This window comes from Xiphias gladius, chromosome 8, assembly GCF_016859285.1.
Source record: "Xiphias gladius isolate SHS-SW01 ecotype Sanya breed wild chromosome 8, ASM1685928v1, whole genome shotgun sequence".
In the NCBI taxonomy this organism is placed as follows: domain Eukaryota; kingdom Metazoa; phylum Chordata; class Actinopteri; order Istiophoriformes; family Xiphiidae; genus Xiphias; species Xiphias gladius.
In genome coordinates, this window is record NC_053407.1 from 3,553,001 (window position 1) to 3,571,331 (window position 18,331).

Consider the following 18,331-nt stretch of genomic DNA (forward strand, 5'->3'; position numbering starts at 1 on the left):
AGCTCTGTCATTTTCAGAATGTCAACATAATGACATTCTGAAAATTCCTGAATAAAACCAGAACTAAGTTTGGGGTCTGTATATTAAAACACATAAAATGAGTATTTATTCTTTAAAATGAAACAAGGACTCTTAAATGTGAGGAAACAGCAAAGTAAAACTGGAGAACTAAAATGGTTTATGTGCATTACTGCATGGCCACCACCTAAGCTAGTTGAGGTAACACTCATTGTAAACTAGTTTCTTAAAAAGCCTACTTTTAATCCAGTTGTTTTAGCTAACTATAAACCTATATCTAACCTTCCCTCTCAAGATCTGTGAGAAGGCTGTTGCCAACTATTTGTGTTACCTTCTACATAGTAGTTTATTTGAGGATTTTCAGTCAGGATTTCTCTATACTTGCCCTGTTAGGGGTGCATTTGGCACTCTTGACCATTACATCCTATTACAGACTATCATGTATCATGAGACTGGAACATTTAACTGGCATTAAAAGAACTGCTCTAAACTGGTTTAGGTTCTATTTATCAGATCCATTTCAGTTTGTGCACATTAACAATAAGTCCTCCATATACTCAAAAGTTAGTCACGGGGTTCCACAAAGTTCTGTGCGTGGACCGATTCTATTCACCTCAAGTACATTTAGGTCCATAAGTATTTGGACAGTGACACAATTTTTGTAATTTTGGCTCTGTACACCACCGCAATGGATTTAAAACAAAGCCATCAAGATGTGTCTAAAGTGTAGACTTTCAACTTTGACTCAAGGGATTTAACAAAAATGTTACAACAGTTTAGGAATTACAGCCGTTTTTATACATAGTCCCTCATTTTCAGAGGCTCAAAAGTAATTGGACAAACCAACATAATTATAAATATAAGGATTATTTTAATACTTGTATGAAAATCCTTCGCATTCAATGACTGCCTGAAGTCTAGAACCCATGGACATCACCAAATGCTGAGTTTTCTCCTTTGTGAGGCTTTGCCAGGCCTTTACTGCAACCGCCTTCTGTTGCTGCAGTAAAGGCCGGCCCTCAGTTTTTTGTCTTCAGTAAGTGAAAAGCATGCTCAATTGGGTTGAGGTGAGGTGACTGACTTGGCCATTTATTTGCGTTGAGAAGCTCTTGGGTTGCTTTCGCAGTATGTTTTGGGTCATTAACCATCTGTACTGTGAAACACCGTCCTATCATTATTTGTATTTCCTAGCATTATTTGGCTGAATCTGAACAGATAGTGTATACTCCTATATACTTCAGAATTCATCCTGCTACTTCTAGCAGCAGGCATGTCATCAATAAATACCAGTGACCAGTTCCACTGGCAACCATACATGTCCATGCCATACCACTGCCTCCATCATGATTGACAGATGATGTGGTATGCTTTGGATTATGAGCCGTTCTTTTCTTTCTCCATCATCCTCTTCTCTTCCCACCATTCTGGTACAGGTTAACTTTGGTTTCATCTTTCCAAAGAATCTTGTTCCAGAACTGGGCAGGTCTTTTTAGATGTTTTCTGGCAAAGTCTAATCTGGCATTTCTGTTCTTGAGTGTTACCAGTGGTTTGCACCCTGTGGTAATGTAGTAGTAAAATCCCAAGAAATATACTCTGTGTGTTACAGTATAGACCAGAATGTACTGGACATTGATTTTAGCGTTTAACATTGATTTGTGATAATGATAAATCAGACTCAATCATTGGGCTTGCTGTGAGTAACAGAAGTATTGTGATTAATCTGAATTAAGAAAATGATTGCTATAATACACAGTGTGGAAATATTAAAGTTTTTAAAAATGTGACCTAAGACAGCTTGGAGATAATGGTGTCAGGAGATGCCCGGACTTACCCAGGCAGGCCGGGAGAGTTAGGGATTTTCAAAAGAGACTGACACCATTGTTTCCAGGTAGATATGGAGGATGTGACCAAATAGGAAATGTATGACACCATTATTTCCTGACGAGGTGAAGTTTAGAAAATTAGGTGGAGGGCCCACCAGCAAGGAGGAGCGAACTTGAGGTATAATTATATAATATAATATAATATAATATATCTAGCTATGCTTTCTTCAGTTGCTTTCCTGAGGTAACTCAGGTTTATCTTGTGAAAGAATAAACTCTATTGCATTGAACTCTGATCATCTCCAATGAGCTTTTTTGAACTTTTTGAGACTCCAGTAACTCATCACCTTCACAGATGTTAAGTGTTTCAAAATAGGTCCAGAGATACACTCTGGCCCTGATCTAGGAATCTTTTTCTCCAACAGTAAACCCTCTTCACTTACATTCATCATTTGTCTCTCGATTATAAACTTTGACAATGATACACCTGACTCCTCTTGAGTGTTCTTGACCTGGCTAGATGTTGTGAATGGTTTTTCTTCATGCAGGAAAGATTTCTGTGATCATCCATTTTATTTGTCCTCTGTGGTCTTCCAGGCCTTTTGATGTTGCTGAGATTGCCAGTGCATTCCTTCTTTTTAAGAATGAACCAAACTGTTGTTTTGGTCACTTCGAAAGTTCCTGTTTCTTCTTTTCTTCTTCTCTTCTCTGAGAGTTCCAATGAACTCCTACCAAATGCAAATTCAACACCTGGAATCAACTCCAGACCTTTTATCTGAGTCATTTGCCATGAAATAACAAGGGAACAGGCCACACCTGGCCGTGAAACTGATCAACTGTCAATTGTCCAATTACTTTTGAGCCTCTGAAAATGAGGGACTATGTATGAAAATGGCTGTAACTCCAATTGTTTTGTTTAACCCTTTGAATTAAAGCTGAAAGTCTACACTTCAGTCACATCTTGATAGCTTTGTTTCGAATTGATCGTGGTGGTGTACAGAGACAAAATTACGAAAATGATCTCACTGTCCAAATGCTTATGGACCTTCCTTTAGGCAATATTATTAGGAAAAACATCATTAACTTCCATTGTTATGCTGATGATACTGAATTGTACTTGTCAATGAAGCCTGATGAAACCCACCAGTTAGCTATGGATGTTATTTTAATTGGCCCCCAACACCTCAGAAACGCATTGTCTAATGATATACTTGCTCTAGATGGCGGTGCCCCGGCTTCCAGCACCACTGTTAGGAACCTCTGAGTTTTCTTTGATCAGGATATGTCCTTTAACCCACATAAACAACTTCAGGGACGGCATTTTTACACCCACGTAACATTGCAATAACCATCCTGTCTCAAAAAGACACAGAAAAAACTAGTCCACTTCGAGGCTGGATTATTGTAATTCGTTATCAGGCTGTCCCAACAAATCTCTAAATACTCTCCAGCTGATCCAGAATGCTGCAGTGTGAGTACTGACAGGAAATGGGAAAAGACGTCATATTTCGCCTGTGTTAGCATCACTGCATTGGCTCCCTGTAAAATCCAGAAGAGAATTTAAAATCCTCCACCTCACTCCTATAAAGCCCTTAATGGTCAGGCACCATCAGATTTTAAAGAGCTCATAGTACCCTATTACCCCCCTAGAATACCAGAAAGCAGGCTTACTTGTAGTTCCCAGAATCTCCAAAAGTAGAATGGGACGCAGAGCCTTCAGTTTATCAGGTTCCTCTACTGTGGAACCATCTTCCAGTTCTGGTGCGGGAGGCAGACAACCTCTCTATATTTAAGAGTAGGCTTAAAACCTTCCTTATAGTTAGCACAGGCTAGTCTTAAACCATCCCCTAGTTATGCTGATATAGGTCTAGACTGCCGGGGGACTTCCCATGATGCACCAAACTCCTCTCTCCTCCTTTCCCTCTCCATCCATATGTAATGATATCCCATTAATGCCTTGTTACTAACTTCGCTTCTACTCTCTCCTGTAGTTTTGTGCTTTCTCGTCTCTCTCCTCTCTCCTGGTCTCGCTTTCTGCAGCTACTTCTGCCTCTGGAGCTTTGGGGAGTCTGGATCTGTGAATGCAAACCACCTACTGCCCCCATGATCCTGCTCAACACGCACTGCTTGAATAATAATAATAATAATAATAATAATAATAATAATAATATTATCATCATCAATAACAACAACAACAACAACAACAATAATAATAATAATAATAATAATAATAATAATAATAATAATATTATTATTATTATTAGCTTGAACACCGTATATAACTTTGAGGCAGAGATAGTCATTTTAATCTGATATTGGGAGTGGATATGGTGCTGTCAGGCTTTGTAATCTCCTCAAAAACGACAATAAGTTCCCAACTTTGAGACATTTCTAGCAGATTGTGTGAATAAACAAGGCCGAGACCTGACTTGTATTTATGATAGCCAGTAATAGCAACTGGAAGTTAAGCGACAAAACCGGAAATGGAACAAGTGAAAAAATGGGTGGGCCACATAAGATCAATACAACAAACTAATAACATGATGATTATAGGACAATAAAGAGTAAGAAAGAATGAACTCTGTTTCCGTACTTAACTGTATCCAAACCCCCCCATAAAAGCATACTCCACTTAGGCCCCATTTATACTTGTCATTTTAAGTGTCTCACATCTGGATAAAATCCTGATGAGATGTTAGACACTTTCATTTACACCAAAAGTAAAATACTACTTTTGATAGGACATAAATATTTCCTCTGCCACGTAACATAAGTACTTAATTAATATAATTTCCATAGCAGCACACAATATTATTGCTAAATTGAAATATTTTCACTTTATTTGCATACTGCTTATTATATGCAATACTTTTGCAAAAGGTACTCCTGCTCACGCTGTGGTTATACCTAGTGCTTTCCACCGAAATATGGATCAGAGGGAATCCAAAAAGTACTGCGAGATAGCACAAAAGTACTGATATTCCAAGGGAATGCAAAATTAGTTCAGACAAAAATCAGAGTAGATTTGTCTAACTTTTTTTGTTTTTTTAAATTGTCCACGTCACTAGTTGTATTCTGTTACCTTTCTGTATTATTTACTATTCAATCAGAAAGTCCTAATGCATGATGAGGTTTCCCAACATGAGATGGAGGTGAAGTACACCTCTGCCAAATTGATTTACTTGTACATCATAGAGTGTATTATTACATTTAAACCATGGCAACTTATAAAAGAAAACAAAATGAGAAAACTGTACATCTTCGTCCTTTTTTTTTTTTTTTTTACTTTTTGTGTAATTTATGGCGCATCTTTGGTTTTACTGAGTTTCACCATTTATACAATGTAAATCATCTGCATTAATGTTATGGTTACTTTCAGATTAAAATCTGATTAGTTTATATGAGCACTGATTTAGAACAGCAATTGACCAGAACTATATTTGATATTTTCCTGGTGTATGATTTTGATTGACAAGTAGTTTCTGTAGCCAATGTGTGAGATAACTATGGCTTTTTGCTATGTACTGCTGCAGGAGGATCGTAGAAGTTTAAATGGAGTGTGCTCCATCTCACCTCGTGAGCTAGCGGCCCTAGGGCATAGTCCAGTTGCTTACAGAGCTCCCCCAGGTTGGACAGACTGCTGGCCCGGACTCTTGCGTCCGGATCCCTGGTTCCTTGCAGGAAGACGCCTATCAGAGGACGGCCAAGGTGGGGCGCCAGTTCCCCTGGAGGAGGAAGAGAGGGGAGGAAGACCAGGCAGACAGGTTAGTCCTCAGGTTGTACATCTATTTATCAGGTTAAATAAGGTTGATGTCAGCTTGCTGAGTCCCTGGCTGACAGCAGCCATTATCCTCTATTAAAAATACAATAAAATCAGCAAAATAAGGTTTTATCATTTTACATAAGATATAGAAATGCAAGAAATATGCGTTGTCAGGCTGGGAGTCTTTAGAATCAAATAGTATATGTTCTGCTAAAACTTTGAAGGATTTTTGAAGCAAAGTGAAATTTAACAAAAAACATAAACAGAAATGAGTCATATTGGCTGTTTACACCTCTGATCAGATTCACTGATGCAAACAACATGGACCTACTGACACTTCAGTCAAATTCAGTGAATATCGCCTCACAATCTGCTAGCACTCTGTTCTGTGTGTGCGCTGGGAAAAAAAAAAATAATTTGGTTTTCCTACACAGCCCTAGCTCTGTAAATGGGAAACAAATAAAGTGTCTTGACCCAAGGCAAACATGATTCCACCCAATCAGCAACAGGGAGTTTTCCTTCTTGTGCACAGGACATGGGAAAGAAGCAGGAGAGGAGGAGAGATTGGGGAAAGGGCCAGTGGGAGCAAGATACTGTAAATCTGGCACGTGCTAATGGATAATGCCAATTTAAGGATTACCAGGAGAAGGAGAAGGAGCAGTCTACCCTTCCATCACCGACAGACTGTGTGGAGTTTTGAAAGGGATTGGTTGGTACTGCAGATGATAGACCTGCAGTGACTTTAAGGCAAGTGCATGGAAGAGACGTCTACCAGTGGCGGTGTGACAGCGGCGTATACTCGACAACATAATCAATTTGTCAAGACTGAGAGATGGCCAAGAAACGGCCAAAGGGGTGAAGGTCAGAACAACAAATTTTGAAAAAGAAGTGGTATAGTCAGGCAAGGAAGAAAAGCCATGTTAAAATCAGTGAGGCAATGGTGGAGAGATAGGTCAGTATTGTTCTGTCCCTTTTGCTTATGTTGTGATAGCTAATCCCAACTGATTTATTAGTAAGCAGGTACCAGTGTCACATTTGTGTGGCCTGTTGTGAGTATCGCTGTCTGCAGCTGGGAAACCATCATGTCCTCTCTGCATGTCAACTTTGCAGCAGAAACTGTGGTGACAGTTTACTGTCTCATTGCTCTATATCATTGTACTTGTCCATACTTGTGAAAGGTTTTACAGCCATGAAGATCTAAAAACACATTTGCTAGCACAGTGGATTTATTTGAATTTATGCATAATACGAAATGCTTCGCCAGATAACGTTACCTTCTTTATTAGATTAGCTACAAACCTACGATCCTCTCTTTTGTCGCTGTAGTTTTGCAAAGACAATCAAAACAACTAACTGTTGATAGTTTTTACTCTGTTTTTTGGATGCTTTTTTTATGCATGTGATTTTTTGATGACATTTTATAGTCTTTGTCCAGAATTGCTTACTCCGCTTTTAAACACCAAAACAGGATCCTGTAGCAAAAAAACCCAATACCTCTACATAATTTCAAAAAACACACAAGTTTCCCATAAAAACTATTCACCTGTTTCCACATGTGCTTCAATATTCAAAACTCTTTCTGCAAAACCTTACACAAATGTGATCAAATAAGTGATTCATTGCACTAAAGGTTCATTCAGCAAACACATGCTCTCGATATAATTAACTCAAGTCATCAGAACCTAAACTAAAAGATCCCATCTTTCTCCAGGTGCAAACACTGAACCTCAAAATTTTTAACACATGATACATGTAATGTTGTAGTGCACATAGACTGAATCTACACTTTGTCTTCAGTGTAGTTTTTACTGTACCACAGCACAGTAAAGCATAACCATAGGTCAGTAATGGTCAAATTTCCTTTTTGCAGAACTGAGAGGCAACCATCTATTGGAGGTAGGCGTAGACTTCTCACAGCTGAGCAGGAGACTGCCCTGGTGAATATGGTGATTGCCAATAATGCCATCCGTTTGAGGGAAATTCAAACTCAAATAGGAACTAACATCATCAGTAATTCCACTGGATCCTTCAGAAGAACCAGATAAGGACAAAGCAGCTGTACCGTGTGCATTTTGAAAGGAATTCAAACAGAGTTAAGGAGCAATGATTCCAATATGTGCAAGTAATTGCTATACTGTACAGAATTTTTACAGTATGTAGAGTATGGCCCATCTCTCCAGCATATCAATGCAGTTCCATATATTACTGTAATGGGTTACAGCAACAGCAGTACACAATCATTCATTCCAGTACAGTAGTACACTACAGTACTGTATTTGTAGTAAAATTAATTTTTACTTCTGTACAGAATATATAAACTGGATGCCATAGCTGACCCACGGGATTACATCTTCATCGATGAGGCATGGTTCAACCTAACAAAAAGACACAAAAGCAGGTGCAACATCATTGGTCACTGACCCATCATACAAGTTCCTGGCCAGAGGGGAGGCAAACATCACCCTATATGCAACCATCAGCAATGGTAGCATCCTCCACCACCATGTCAAAGTGGGTCCATACAACATGGCACAACTCCTTCAATTTGTAGATCAGCTGCACAAAAACATACTTAAGGAAGGGGAGCCAGGGAAACCAGAGCAACCCAATATGTTGTCATTTGAGATAATGTGAGTTTCTATCTAACTGTTCTGGTTAACGCCTGGTTCAATGCCCACCCCAGGTACACTGTTGTTTTTTTGCCAGCATGTTCCCCATTTCTGAATCAGAAAAAAGGCACACAAGGGCATTTTTCCCCACACTGGCAAGAACAAACATAATGTCTGATGTTGATGAGATATTATGGCCTGACCCAGACCTGAGACAAGAAGATAATAACGCTGATGCTGAGCACCCTGTACTTTTGCTGCATTTGGAAATACTGTAAAGCTTTTGGAAATTGGGTATTTTACTGTGCAAGCATAGTAAAGCAGTATATACAATAGTATTCCCTTAACCACTAATGTAAAGAGGTATTTATAGTATTACAGTACTGTTTTGAATTTATTGTGCCATGGTGTCCCTGAAAGGGTCATCTAGATAGTCAGTGCTGTGATTTTATAAAGTTCCAAATAAAACCTATTATAAACAGTTTTGCAGTATCGTTTTGAAATAATCCCTCCAGCGTGTAACAAACAGCGATACATTCTGTGTTTAACAGCTTCTGTGTGATTAATCACGCTGTATGTATGTCTTCTCTAGCTCTTTTTAGAAAACCTGGAGCATGAAGACTCATTCATCTACCTGTCAGCCATTCAAGGTAAAATAATGGTAGAGGGCAAAGTTTGAATTGGGACCCAGAAGTTAGATTATGTATCGTTGGGTATGACTTTTTAAAGTTGTGTTTGAAGATTTGAGAAAAGGGTGAGTTGTTCCAGGAATTCTGTCTATGCAATTGAGAAAAACTTAAAATATAACTTCCATTTGATGCAGATCATTTTGGGTAAAACATGTATCTAGCTAGTGATCCTACAAGCCTGGTGTTTGGCCAGAAGTGCTGCATGAGGTGAGTTTTTGGCCATGTTAGCATCTCTAGGGATGGCAATGTGTGTCTATCAGTCCAGACTGGATTACCTCAACAGCTATTAGATGGACTATGATGAAATTCTGTACAGATGTTCATGGTCCACAGATGATGACCCCTATGGACCTTGATGAACCCCTGACTTTTCCTCTAGAACAAGTTCACGTTTGGTTTTTAGTGCTATGTGTTGGGTGTACTGTTATACAATTTGGTACAGACATTCATGATTCCCAGAAGATAATTCCTACCGACTTTGGTGATCCCTTGACATTTCCTCTTGCACTACCAGCAGGTTGACATTTGTGGTATTGAGTGAGGTGTCTTAACAACTGTTGGACAGTTTGCAATCTGGTACAGACATTCATGTCTCCCTCTGTATGAATTGGTTTATGACTAAATACCTGCAAAACTAACTACAATCTTATTTTCATCATTTCTACTTTTACTTTGTGTTTTGTGCATTTTAACAAATTAAACTAATATGGTGAGCATGGTAAACACTATACCTGCTGGGCATCAGCATGCTAACAATACTATAATAATTAGAATAATTAGAATTTAGCTCATACACTGCTGTGCTTAAGTACAGCCCTATGGTGTCTCATGGCTGTAGACTTGAAGAGTCTGGTTTCTCACATCTCCACCTGTATATCACTGATTTGGCCGTTAGCCCCTGTAAGGGTTTAATTTTTGTCCTGACATTGAAAACCAGAGAAGGGGCTTTAAATTTAATCCAGTCATTTAATCCAAATCTTTACACAATACTAATATTGCTGTTTACAGGGTAGTCATATTCATCTTAACAAGCTGTGTTTGTGGTTGACACTGTTACATAGACAGACATACAAAGAACACAGCCGAACAGTAGACTACAGCTGCTCATGCCAAGCAGCAGGGAGGAAAGCCAAAAGCCTCCATGGAGAGGAGACAACCAGCTGACTTACTAGTAGTAGTAAGATCTGATTGACCCGTGTGTGTGTGTGCGTGTGTGTGTACATTACAGCTAGTTATATTTGCCTGATCCAGAAACACACACACACACACACGTTTGTCCTTGTATCTTTGTGAGGACACTCACTGACATAATGCATTCCCTGACCCCTTTCCCTAACCTCAACCATCAAAATTACATGCTTAACCTCAACCCTTATCCTAACCCCAAGCTAGACCTACTTATAACCATAACCCTAAAACCAAATCTTAACCCTCAAAACAGTCCTTTCAAGGTATGTCAAAACCAAACCAAAACCAAAACCAAAACCAAACGTGAACTCCATGATTTCACAGGATATTACATTGACTTACATTCATTTCCTGGAGAATCACTTTAACCTTAACCAAAAATACTACTTGCCTAACCCTTACCCTAAACATAATTCTAACCATAACCCTAAAACCAAGTCTTAACCCTCAAACAGTCCTTTCAAGGTATGTCAAAAAGTGAGGATCAGCCAAAAATATCTGCCCCCCAAAGGTCTAAAAACCAAACTGGCCCTGACAATGTATAGCCAAATAAGTACACACACACACACACACACACACACACACACACACACACACACACACACACACACACACACACACACACACACACACAGAGTTGTGTCTCCATGATTTCAGGGGATATTACATTGACTTACATTCATTTCCTGGAGAATCACTCTAACCTTAACCAAAGATACTACTTGCCTAACCCTTACCCTAAACATAATTCTAACCTGAACCCTAAAACCAAGTCTTGACCCTCAAACAGGCCTTTGAAGGTGTGTCAGAATGTGAGGACTGGCCAAAATGTCCTAACTTTCCTAAATGGCCTCACTCCAATTCTCTAAAACTCAAACTGGTCCTCGCAACATGCACGCAGGCACGCAGGCACGCAGGCACGCACACACAAATATGTACTAAACTCAGTCCGTTTACATGCCCTTAAGAATATTAGGTCTCTCTGAGAAATCAAGTTACACAGGTGCACTTTAGTCAACAGATTTATTTATAAACATAGAGTAGGTCAGTTATTTGATTTCTCCTCTACCCCAAACCTTAGTCTGACTTACTTAAACTGTACTAATGATAGAATATCCTGCTTACCTCCTTTTGCTTTTACTATGTGTGTCTGACAGTGCAGACCGATTGTGCAGTGAGAGGGTAGACAGACGCAAAGACATGAGAAGAGACAGCTTTTCCTCACAGCCTGAATGCCTCAGAATTTTACAAATACTAATAATGGAATTATTCTGAATAAAATGATGCATTGCTATGTGCAATAGTTCTTCCTTTCTTCCACTTGCTAATCTGTCACAATGGTAGTTTACCTGAACACCCTGATCTATATAGTTTGTTCTAGATTACCCTCTTAGAGTACCAAGCACTTCCTCAGAGTTACAAGATTCAAACCCACAACACACACGCATCATAGGAAAACAACATTATCACAAATATCCAATTTTTTTAAACTCTATTTTGTCTGCAGTCCCTTCCTGCATATGTAAATAAACTTTATGTATGGGGAAAGTCATTTAGTAAACAATTCTCTTTTTTTAGTAAATCTTCTGCCCATTGTTGTAAACTAAGGGAACACATGGGGCCCTGCAAGTGCAATAAGTCTGAAACTGGAAGCAAACCAAAGCAGAGCCAAACATTAATTTATTCCACATTTACTTGACCAGGCGAGTCAGTTACGAAAACCCTCTTACTTACAAATGACAGCCTGGCAAAAGGCATATCTTAGCCACTCGGGGTCTAAAGACAAACACAGAGGCTCTCTGGATGTCTGTGAAGCAAACTGAAGTTCTATCCAATCTCTCAGCAAGGATATAAACCCCCCGATTGTTCCAGGGAAGTGGTACGATGGCAATCTGGCAGAAAAAAACAGACTGGGGAAAAAACCCAAATGGGGTTTTCTATCAGGGATAGGTTCTGATACACAGGGTCCCTTCTGAACAGAGTTCTGTATTGAAAACAAGCCTGCAATGTGGCTTTTGTGGTGTGGTGGCTGCATGCTGATAGCTGTTCACCACAGACAAATATATATGTCAAAAAATATGAGCACATAAATAAACAGACATATATCATTCTGACAATGTTTACCACTCACAAAGTCAAACTATTGGCGAGATAAGGGTACACTTTTTAAAACATTTGGCAACCTCCACAGGTCAAAGGTCAGAGTCAGCTCTAGAGAGTTCCTTTTTTAAACAAGAATTAACACTGCTGAATCCTCCAACCCTGTTCAATTTCCATTTTGTGACTGTTGCCAAAGTAAACAACATACAGTTGTGTCCATAAGTATTTACAAAATGCCACAATTTTCGTAATCTAGCCTCTGTACTCCACTACAATGGATCTCAAATGAAGCCATCAAGATGTGATTGAAGTGTGGACTTTCAGCTGTAATTCAAGGGGTTTAACAAAAATTTACAGCCATTCTTATACATAGTCCCTCATTTTCAGAGGCTCGAAAGTAATTGGACAAACCAACATAATTATAAATAAAAGGATAATTTTTTAATATTTTGATGAAAATCATTTGCATTCAATGACTGCCTGAAGTCTAGAACCCATGGACATCACCAAATGCAGAGTGCTCCATTGAAATGCTTTGCCAGGCCTTTACTGAAGCCACCTTCTGTGGCTGCAGTAGTGGGTCTCTCTGCCCACAGATTTGTCTTTCAGTAAGTGAAAAGCATGCTCAATTTGGTTGAAGTTAGGTGACTGACTTGATCATTGAAGAACATTCCATTTCATTGCCTTGAGAAGCTCTTGTTTTTCTTTAACAGTATGTTTTGGGTCATTATCCATATTTACTGTGAAGATACTGGAAAGATACTATAGCCCTATACACTTCAGAAGCATCTGTTCTTTAGCAGCCATATTTGTAATATAGTTTAGAGTTGTTTTGCCAACATTTTTCATATTTTACAAGCATAAATACGTTTGCAGCTCATTTACATGTAGTGGCAGATGTTTTTTGGCTGTACTTAAAATTTGACAACCATTCGTTACTTCTAACCTCCTCCCATATGGGGGTATTTTTGTGTCTTAAAGTTGTAGTTTAATAAAACACATTTGAGATCAAACCTTTTGTACTGCAATCAAAAAATATTTCATTGCCAAGACCAAAAAGGTTAATCAAGGGAAAGTAAAGCTATTTACTTTGCAATCAAAAGTTATGGAGTTTAAATGCAAATTTCTTAAAATCCCAACTATTTCAATTTCTAACCAAAAAATATCACAAAACACTTTTCCCTTTGCTTGCAGTTTGTCAGTTTAAGTTGCACTCCGACAGGCTTTCACTTGGTGCACATGTTTTGTTTACCAGAGTCTGAGTCTTAGGTTGCAATTGAAAAATGTTTGCGATTCAATCACAATCAGATAGGTGGGGTGTGGCGTCAGTAATGCATCTCTACTGGCCAGTCGATTTTGTAGTGACAGAGTGACAAGGTAATGACCTTAGCCGGACCTTCCTGACCTTACAAGGCAGATTGACTTGGAGGAAAAGGATGACTGGAACATGTTGGTGGAAGTCTTTTCAGTTGAGTTCACAAGGAATAATATTAAGTTACTGTTTAAGAAAACCATATCCTTTATGTTTTAGCTACGATTTTAGTATTCTAGTGTGTTTGCTTCCAGGCTAGGGAACCACAAAGACAAGATCACAAATATACACACAGCTAAAAGCTGAAATTACCCTCTACACAGTGGTAGCTCTTCTGCTGCTCAGGAAAATTTACTATAATTTTACTGTGAAAATACCGGGGGTTGGTTCTGCTACTTCTCATACCCTAGCCTGGAAGTAAACACGACAGATCACGGGTCAGGAAATGAGTATCAAGTCAAGTGAATGTCCTCACTAGTATTTATAAGTGCCATACCTAGGCAAGTGGACTGCTTGAGGTTCTTGAAGACATTTTCCCTCTCATCTGAAAGGCTCCTTCAGTTCTAATTGACTGGTGGGGAGTCCAGGCATTTAACTTCTTGTAGGGTCATTAACTTTCAAACCATCAGTCTTTCTTGGCCAAAATATGTACATTGGTCTTCTCTGACCAAAATGTGCCCTTACTAGTTTGGTCATACAAACATGATTTGAACAAGAAGCAAATGATGCTCACCCACACCCCTGCTTGCCCTCATGAGGACTTCTCCCACTTTGAGGCGGGTTTCCAGGGACTGCGCCATGTTGGATGTAGGCAGGGAGGGACCATGTTGAAAGTCTTTTAGGAGCCTTTCCAAGATCCTCTTAGGGTAGGAATCAGCTAACACAGCCAGACCTAAAGACAGTTTATGCTCAGTCCATCTGCCTTCAAGAGTACTGACAACTTTTTCAGATAGGCAGTTAATATTATCAGTGTATTAAAGAGGCTACTTCTGCAGATTGAAAATCCAAAATTAATTTTTTCATTGCATTTGGCCAAACTATACCATTATTTTACCTTGAATGGCTGACAGGTAGACGAATGAGTCTTCATGCTCCAGGTTTTCTAAAAAGAGCTGGAGAAGACATACATACAGCATGATTAATCACCACAAAAGTCTATGTTTCACTTTACTGTGAATATTCTGCCATTTCTCTGAGAAAAACATCAAAAACATCACCCATATAGATCTTGCCAATAGAACAAAAGAGGATCAATACTGGCACACTGAATACATTAAAAACAATGAGATCAGCGATCAAAGGGAATAATCCAAACATAACCCCGGGCTACTATAATGGGCCTTTGAAGATATAGGTGTGAGTGGGTACAGGGAAAATGGGGGACTGGAAAAACAAAGGGTTTCTTTGATAAACTGAATAGAATAGGCTGGAGTTTCCAATGAAGTAAAGAGGGAGATGGGGGGGGGGGGGCCTGATTACAGAGAATACTAGATGAGTTGTTATCCTTTCTCGCCCTTTCTACCTCAACAAGTCCCTAGAGCACACCATTGTTCCCTCTGACTCCCCTGAGGAAGAGGTTCAACCACCTTATTTATTATACATGCTTGTTCAGAATGTCCAGGGAGGCGCAGATAAAACCACTACTTACACTTTCCTGATGCGCACACAGAGTAAATATGACGATATCATAGTGTCTTATAGGTTGCTAAGACAACACAGTTCCTAGGTCAACCAAGCAATATCAACCATGGCTATATAATCCAATTTACCTTGATGTCTATATAGTGTTTGCTACTTACAATTAACTGTCATCAGATTAATTAATGTAAAATGTGAATTTCTAATTAATGTCCATGTATTTACTAATCAATAAGCTTTGTTATGTGAAGATGTCTGTATAGCACTGATGGTTACATTGATTGACAAAGGACATACTAGCGATGGCTGAAGATGTTTTATCTCCAATCTAATCCCTTCTCTAATATCAGATTTTTGACACATTGTTAAATTTTCTTCTTGGCTTGTTACAACGCATTGCATCTTGTAATACATATAGCTGTGGTACATGATCCTGAGAGTGAAACTAGGACTACAGCCTGTTTTGGCATTGTAAAAAAAACCAAAAAAAACACAAGCAGACTTGACCCAGAGCTTTACTGGTACAGTCCTTAAATGTGTTGGTCCACAGAAGAGATAATAGGATTCCCATTGAGGGAGCATCTCTCAGGCCCACAGAGGTTGGAGATATCAACTGAGGATCAATAATACACCACACTGGTAATGTGGAGGTACCAAAAGAAAAGTATATTACTGCCAGCACCTGGCAGTAATATACTGTACGTATCCTCACTGTCACTACTGGACGCTGTGTCCCTTTTTTCCATAAAGTCTATTTTTTAGTTGGTTTTGGACTACTTCAAGTGGAGTAATGTGTTATTTTATGTTATTTTCTGCACCAATAATTTGCCATGGCCAGTTATGCTTAGCAGATCCTCTAAACTTTTAGCTGTTGTGTAGCACGCTGTTATTCTACCTCAGGGTACTGAGGTAGAACCAGATATACAGTTAGGTCCATAAGTACTCGGACAGTGACAGAGTTCTTATACATAACCCCTCCATTTTAAGAGACTTAGAAGATGGGTAAATTGTGGCAAAGGGATGCACATTGTAAGCAACAATACTCTGTAGACTGTAGCATTCAAATGATGATTGATTGGTATTAATGGGGCCCAAACTGTGCCCAGAAATCATTCCCCACACCATTACACCACCACCAACAGCCTGGACTCTGGACACAAGGCAGATTGGGTCAATGGATTCATGCTGTTGATACCAAATTCTGACCCTACGATCTGCATGCCTCAACAGAAACGTTTTTCTAGTCTTCTCCCAGTTTTGGTGAGCCTGTGCCCACTGAAGCTTCAGACCTCTGTTCTTGCCTGACAAGAGTGGAACCTGACGTGGTCTTCTGCTGATGTAGACCATTAATGTGTTGTGCATGATGAGATGCTTTTCTGCTGACAACAGTTATAAAGAGTGGTTATCTGAGTTATCGTAGCCTTTCTGTCAGCTTGAATCAGTCTGGCTGTTCTGAGCTCATCAACAAGGCGTTTCAGTCCGCAGAACTGCTGCTCACTAGAGGTTTTTTTTCCCCACATAATTCTGAGTAAACTCTAGACAATGTTATGCGTGGAAATCCCACGAGATCAGCAGTTTTAAAAAATAATCAAACCAGCCAGTTTGGCAACAATACGGCCTGACCTGTATCTGCAAGATTTTATGCACTGCACTGCTCTGCTCTGCTCCCAAATGATTGGCTGATTGAATAACTGGATAAGTAGATATACAGGTGTTCCTAATAGAGTGCTTGGTGAGCGTATGTTTATCCTTCAAATTTTTGTTTTTCATACTTGAACCACAATAGAATAATACATTCACACACACTTTAACAGGAACTGTTTAAATTATTTATATAAGAAACGTAAAATTATATATTTCCAAAATTATATTTAACTCTGGCCAGCAAGGTGGGGGCTGCAAGCCCCCGGAGCAACCCGTTCCCCCGATATTGGCTTCAATATTTGTTTCACTTATGTTTCCCACGATTTATGACTTAGTATGAGCTAAACTGTGAAGAAAAAAATAAAAACAAGGACTATCATCTGAGTGTCATACGCGTTTAAACTACCCCCTTAAATTTATTTAACTTTTTTTTTTTTTTAGAAAAGTCTACGAGTTTTGACAAGAATTATAATACTTCTGTATCAATATTTTTCAGGGCATCATAACTGACTACATGCTAAAACAAGAACAAAAAAGCTGAAGTACATAACCAAGCAACCCACCATGAGCACTTTCTCCTGGGCCTGGACAGCCTCTGGGTTTCCATTTTGCACCATTTGGGTCAGGAATCTCAGGGCAAACACTCTGGTTGGAACATCTGGGTCACACGCCTCTAGCAGCCAATTAGAAAAAGGCTCAGTAGAGGGGCAAGGAGCACTATTGCCAGAGGTCCTCCCTCCAGGATGTTGAGTTATTCCTGCTGCAGACCCTCCAGAGGACACTGGATGTGTGATGTGGGTGTTACTGTCTGGGAGAGATGAATGTGAACTATTCTGTGAGTCATTTGCTTCAGTTTGCATCTTTTGCTTTTTCCTAGAAGACACACTGGTGTTCTTGGCTGTTGTCTCAGGGTTTCTGGAGGGTTGAGTAGCAGCACTGAGGTTTTCAGGCCAGTAGGAACCGTAAGTGGCAATGACAGTTCTGAGGTTGGATGCCAGCTCCTGGATGCCCACCTCGGAGTGCTTCTGAGACAGTGTCTCTAGTGGTGGGAGCAACCTTGACATAGAAGAGTAGTCCTCTGCGCTAAACTGTAATTTTAAAAAAGGGGAGAGGATAGATGGAAGAGAGCAGGTTGTGCTTACCACCTTACATGGTCTACACTTAACATACTTTCAGACAGCAAGTAGTTACCACTGCACCTGCCACCTGAGACATCTGTGTTCTGGGTTTTGAATGGGCAGCAGCATAGCACAATTTTGGCGCGGCTACAGGCTATACTGGATCCCACTAACAACCTTATACTGTACTCTTCAGGTTGCCGCTATCCACCTACTGTAATCTCATCACGTTGATACTGCGGATTGTAGCTTAATGGTTACCAAAATGACATAAGTAATACAGCAAGTTTAGGTAACTAATATCATGAACACCGTTTATTGACCTAGATTAGATAATCAAACTTTGAAGCTGATGTTGCTCCTAGACTACTGCTGGTGAAGAGTTGTATAATCCTGGGAACTCAGATACCAGCAATAATAGTTCCTGCA

General features: G+C 39.5%; 1 protein-coding gene across 2 annotated transcripts in view; it reads right to left on the reverse strand.

The window, feature by feature from the left end:
- tango6 (transport and golgi organization 6 homolog (Drosophila)) overlaps window positions 1-18,331 on the reverse strand; it is a 45,511-nt gene that overhangs the window by 9,785 nt on the left and 17,395 nt on the right. For both annotated transcript variants that reach the window (XM_040132557.1, XM_040132556.1), the window contains 4 exons: window positions 17,348-17,872; window positions 14,557-14,614; window positions 14,236-14,394; window positions 5,415-5,566 (listed from right to left, as the gene is read on the reverse strand). In XM_040132557.1, the coding sequence (XP_039988491.1) occupies window positions 5,415-5,566; window positions 14,236-14,394; window positions 14,557-14,614; window positions 17,348-17,872 (894 nt within the window). The remainder of the gene's footprint in view (window positions 1-5,414; window positions 5,567-14,235; window positions 14,395-14,556; window positions 14,615-17,347; window positions 17,873-18,331) is intronic.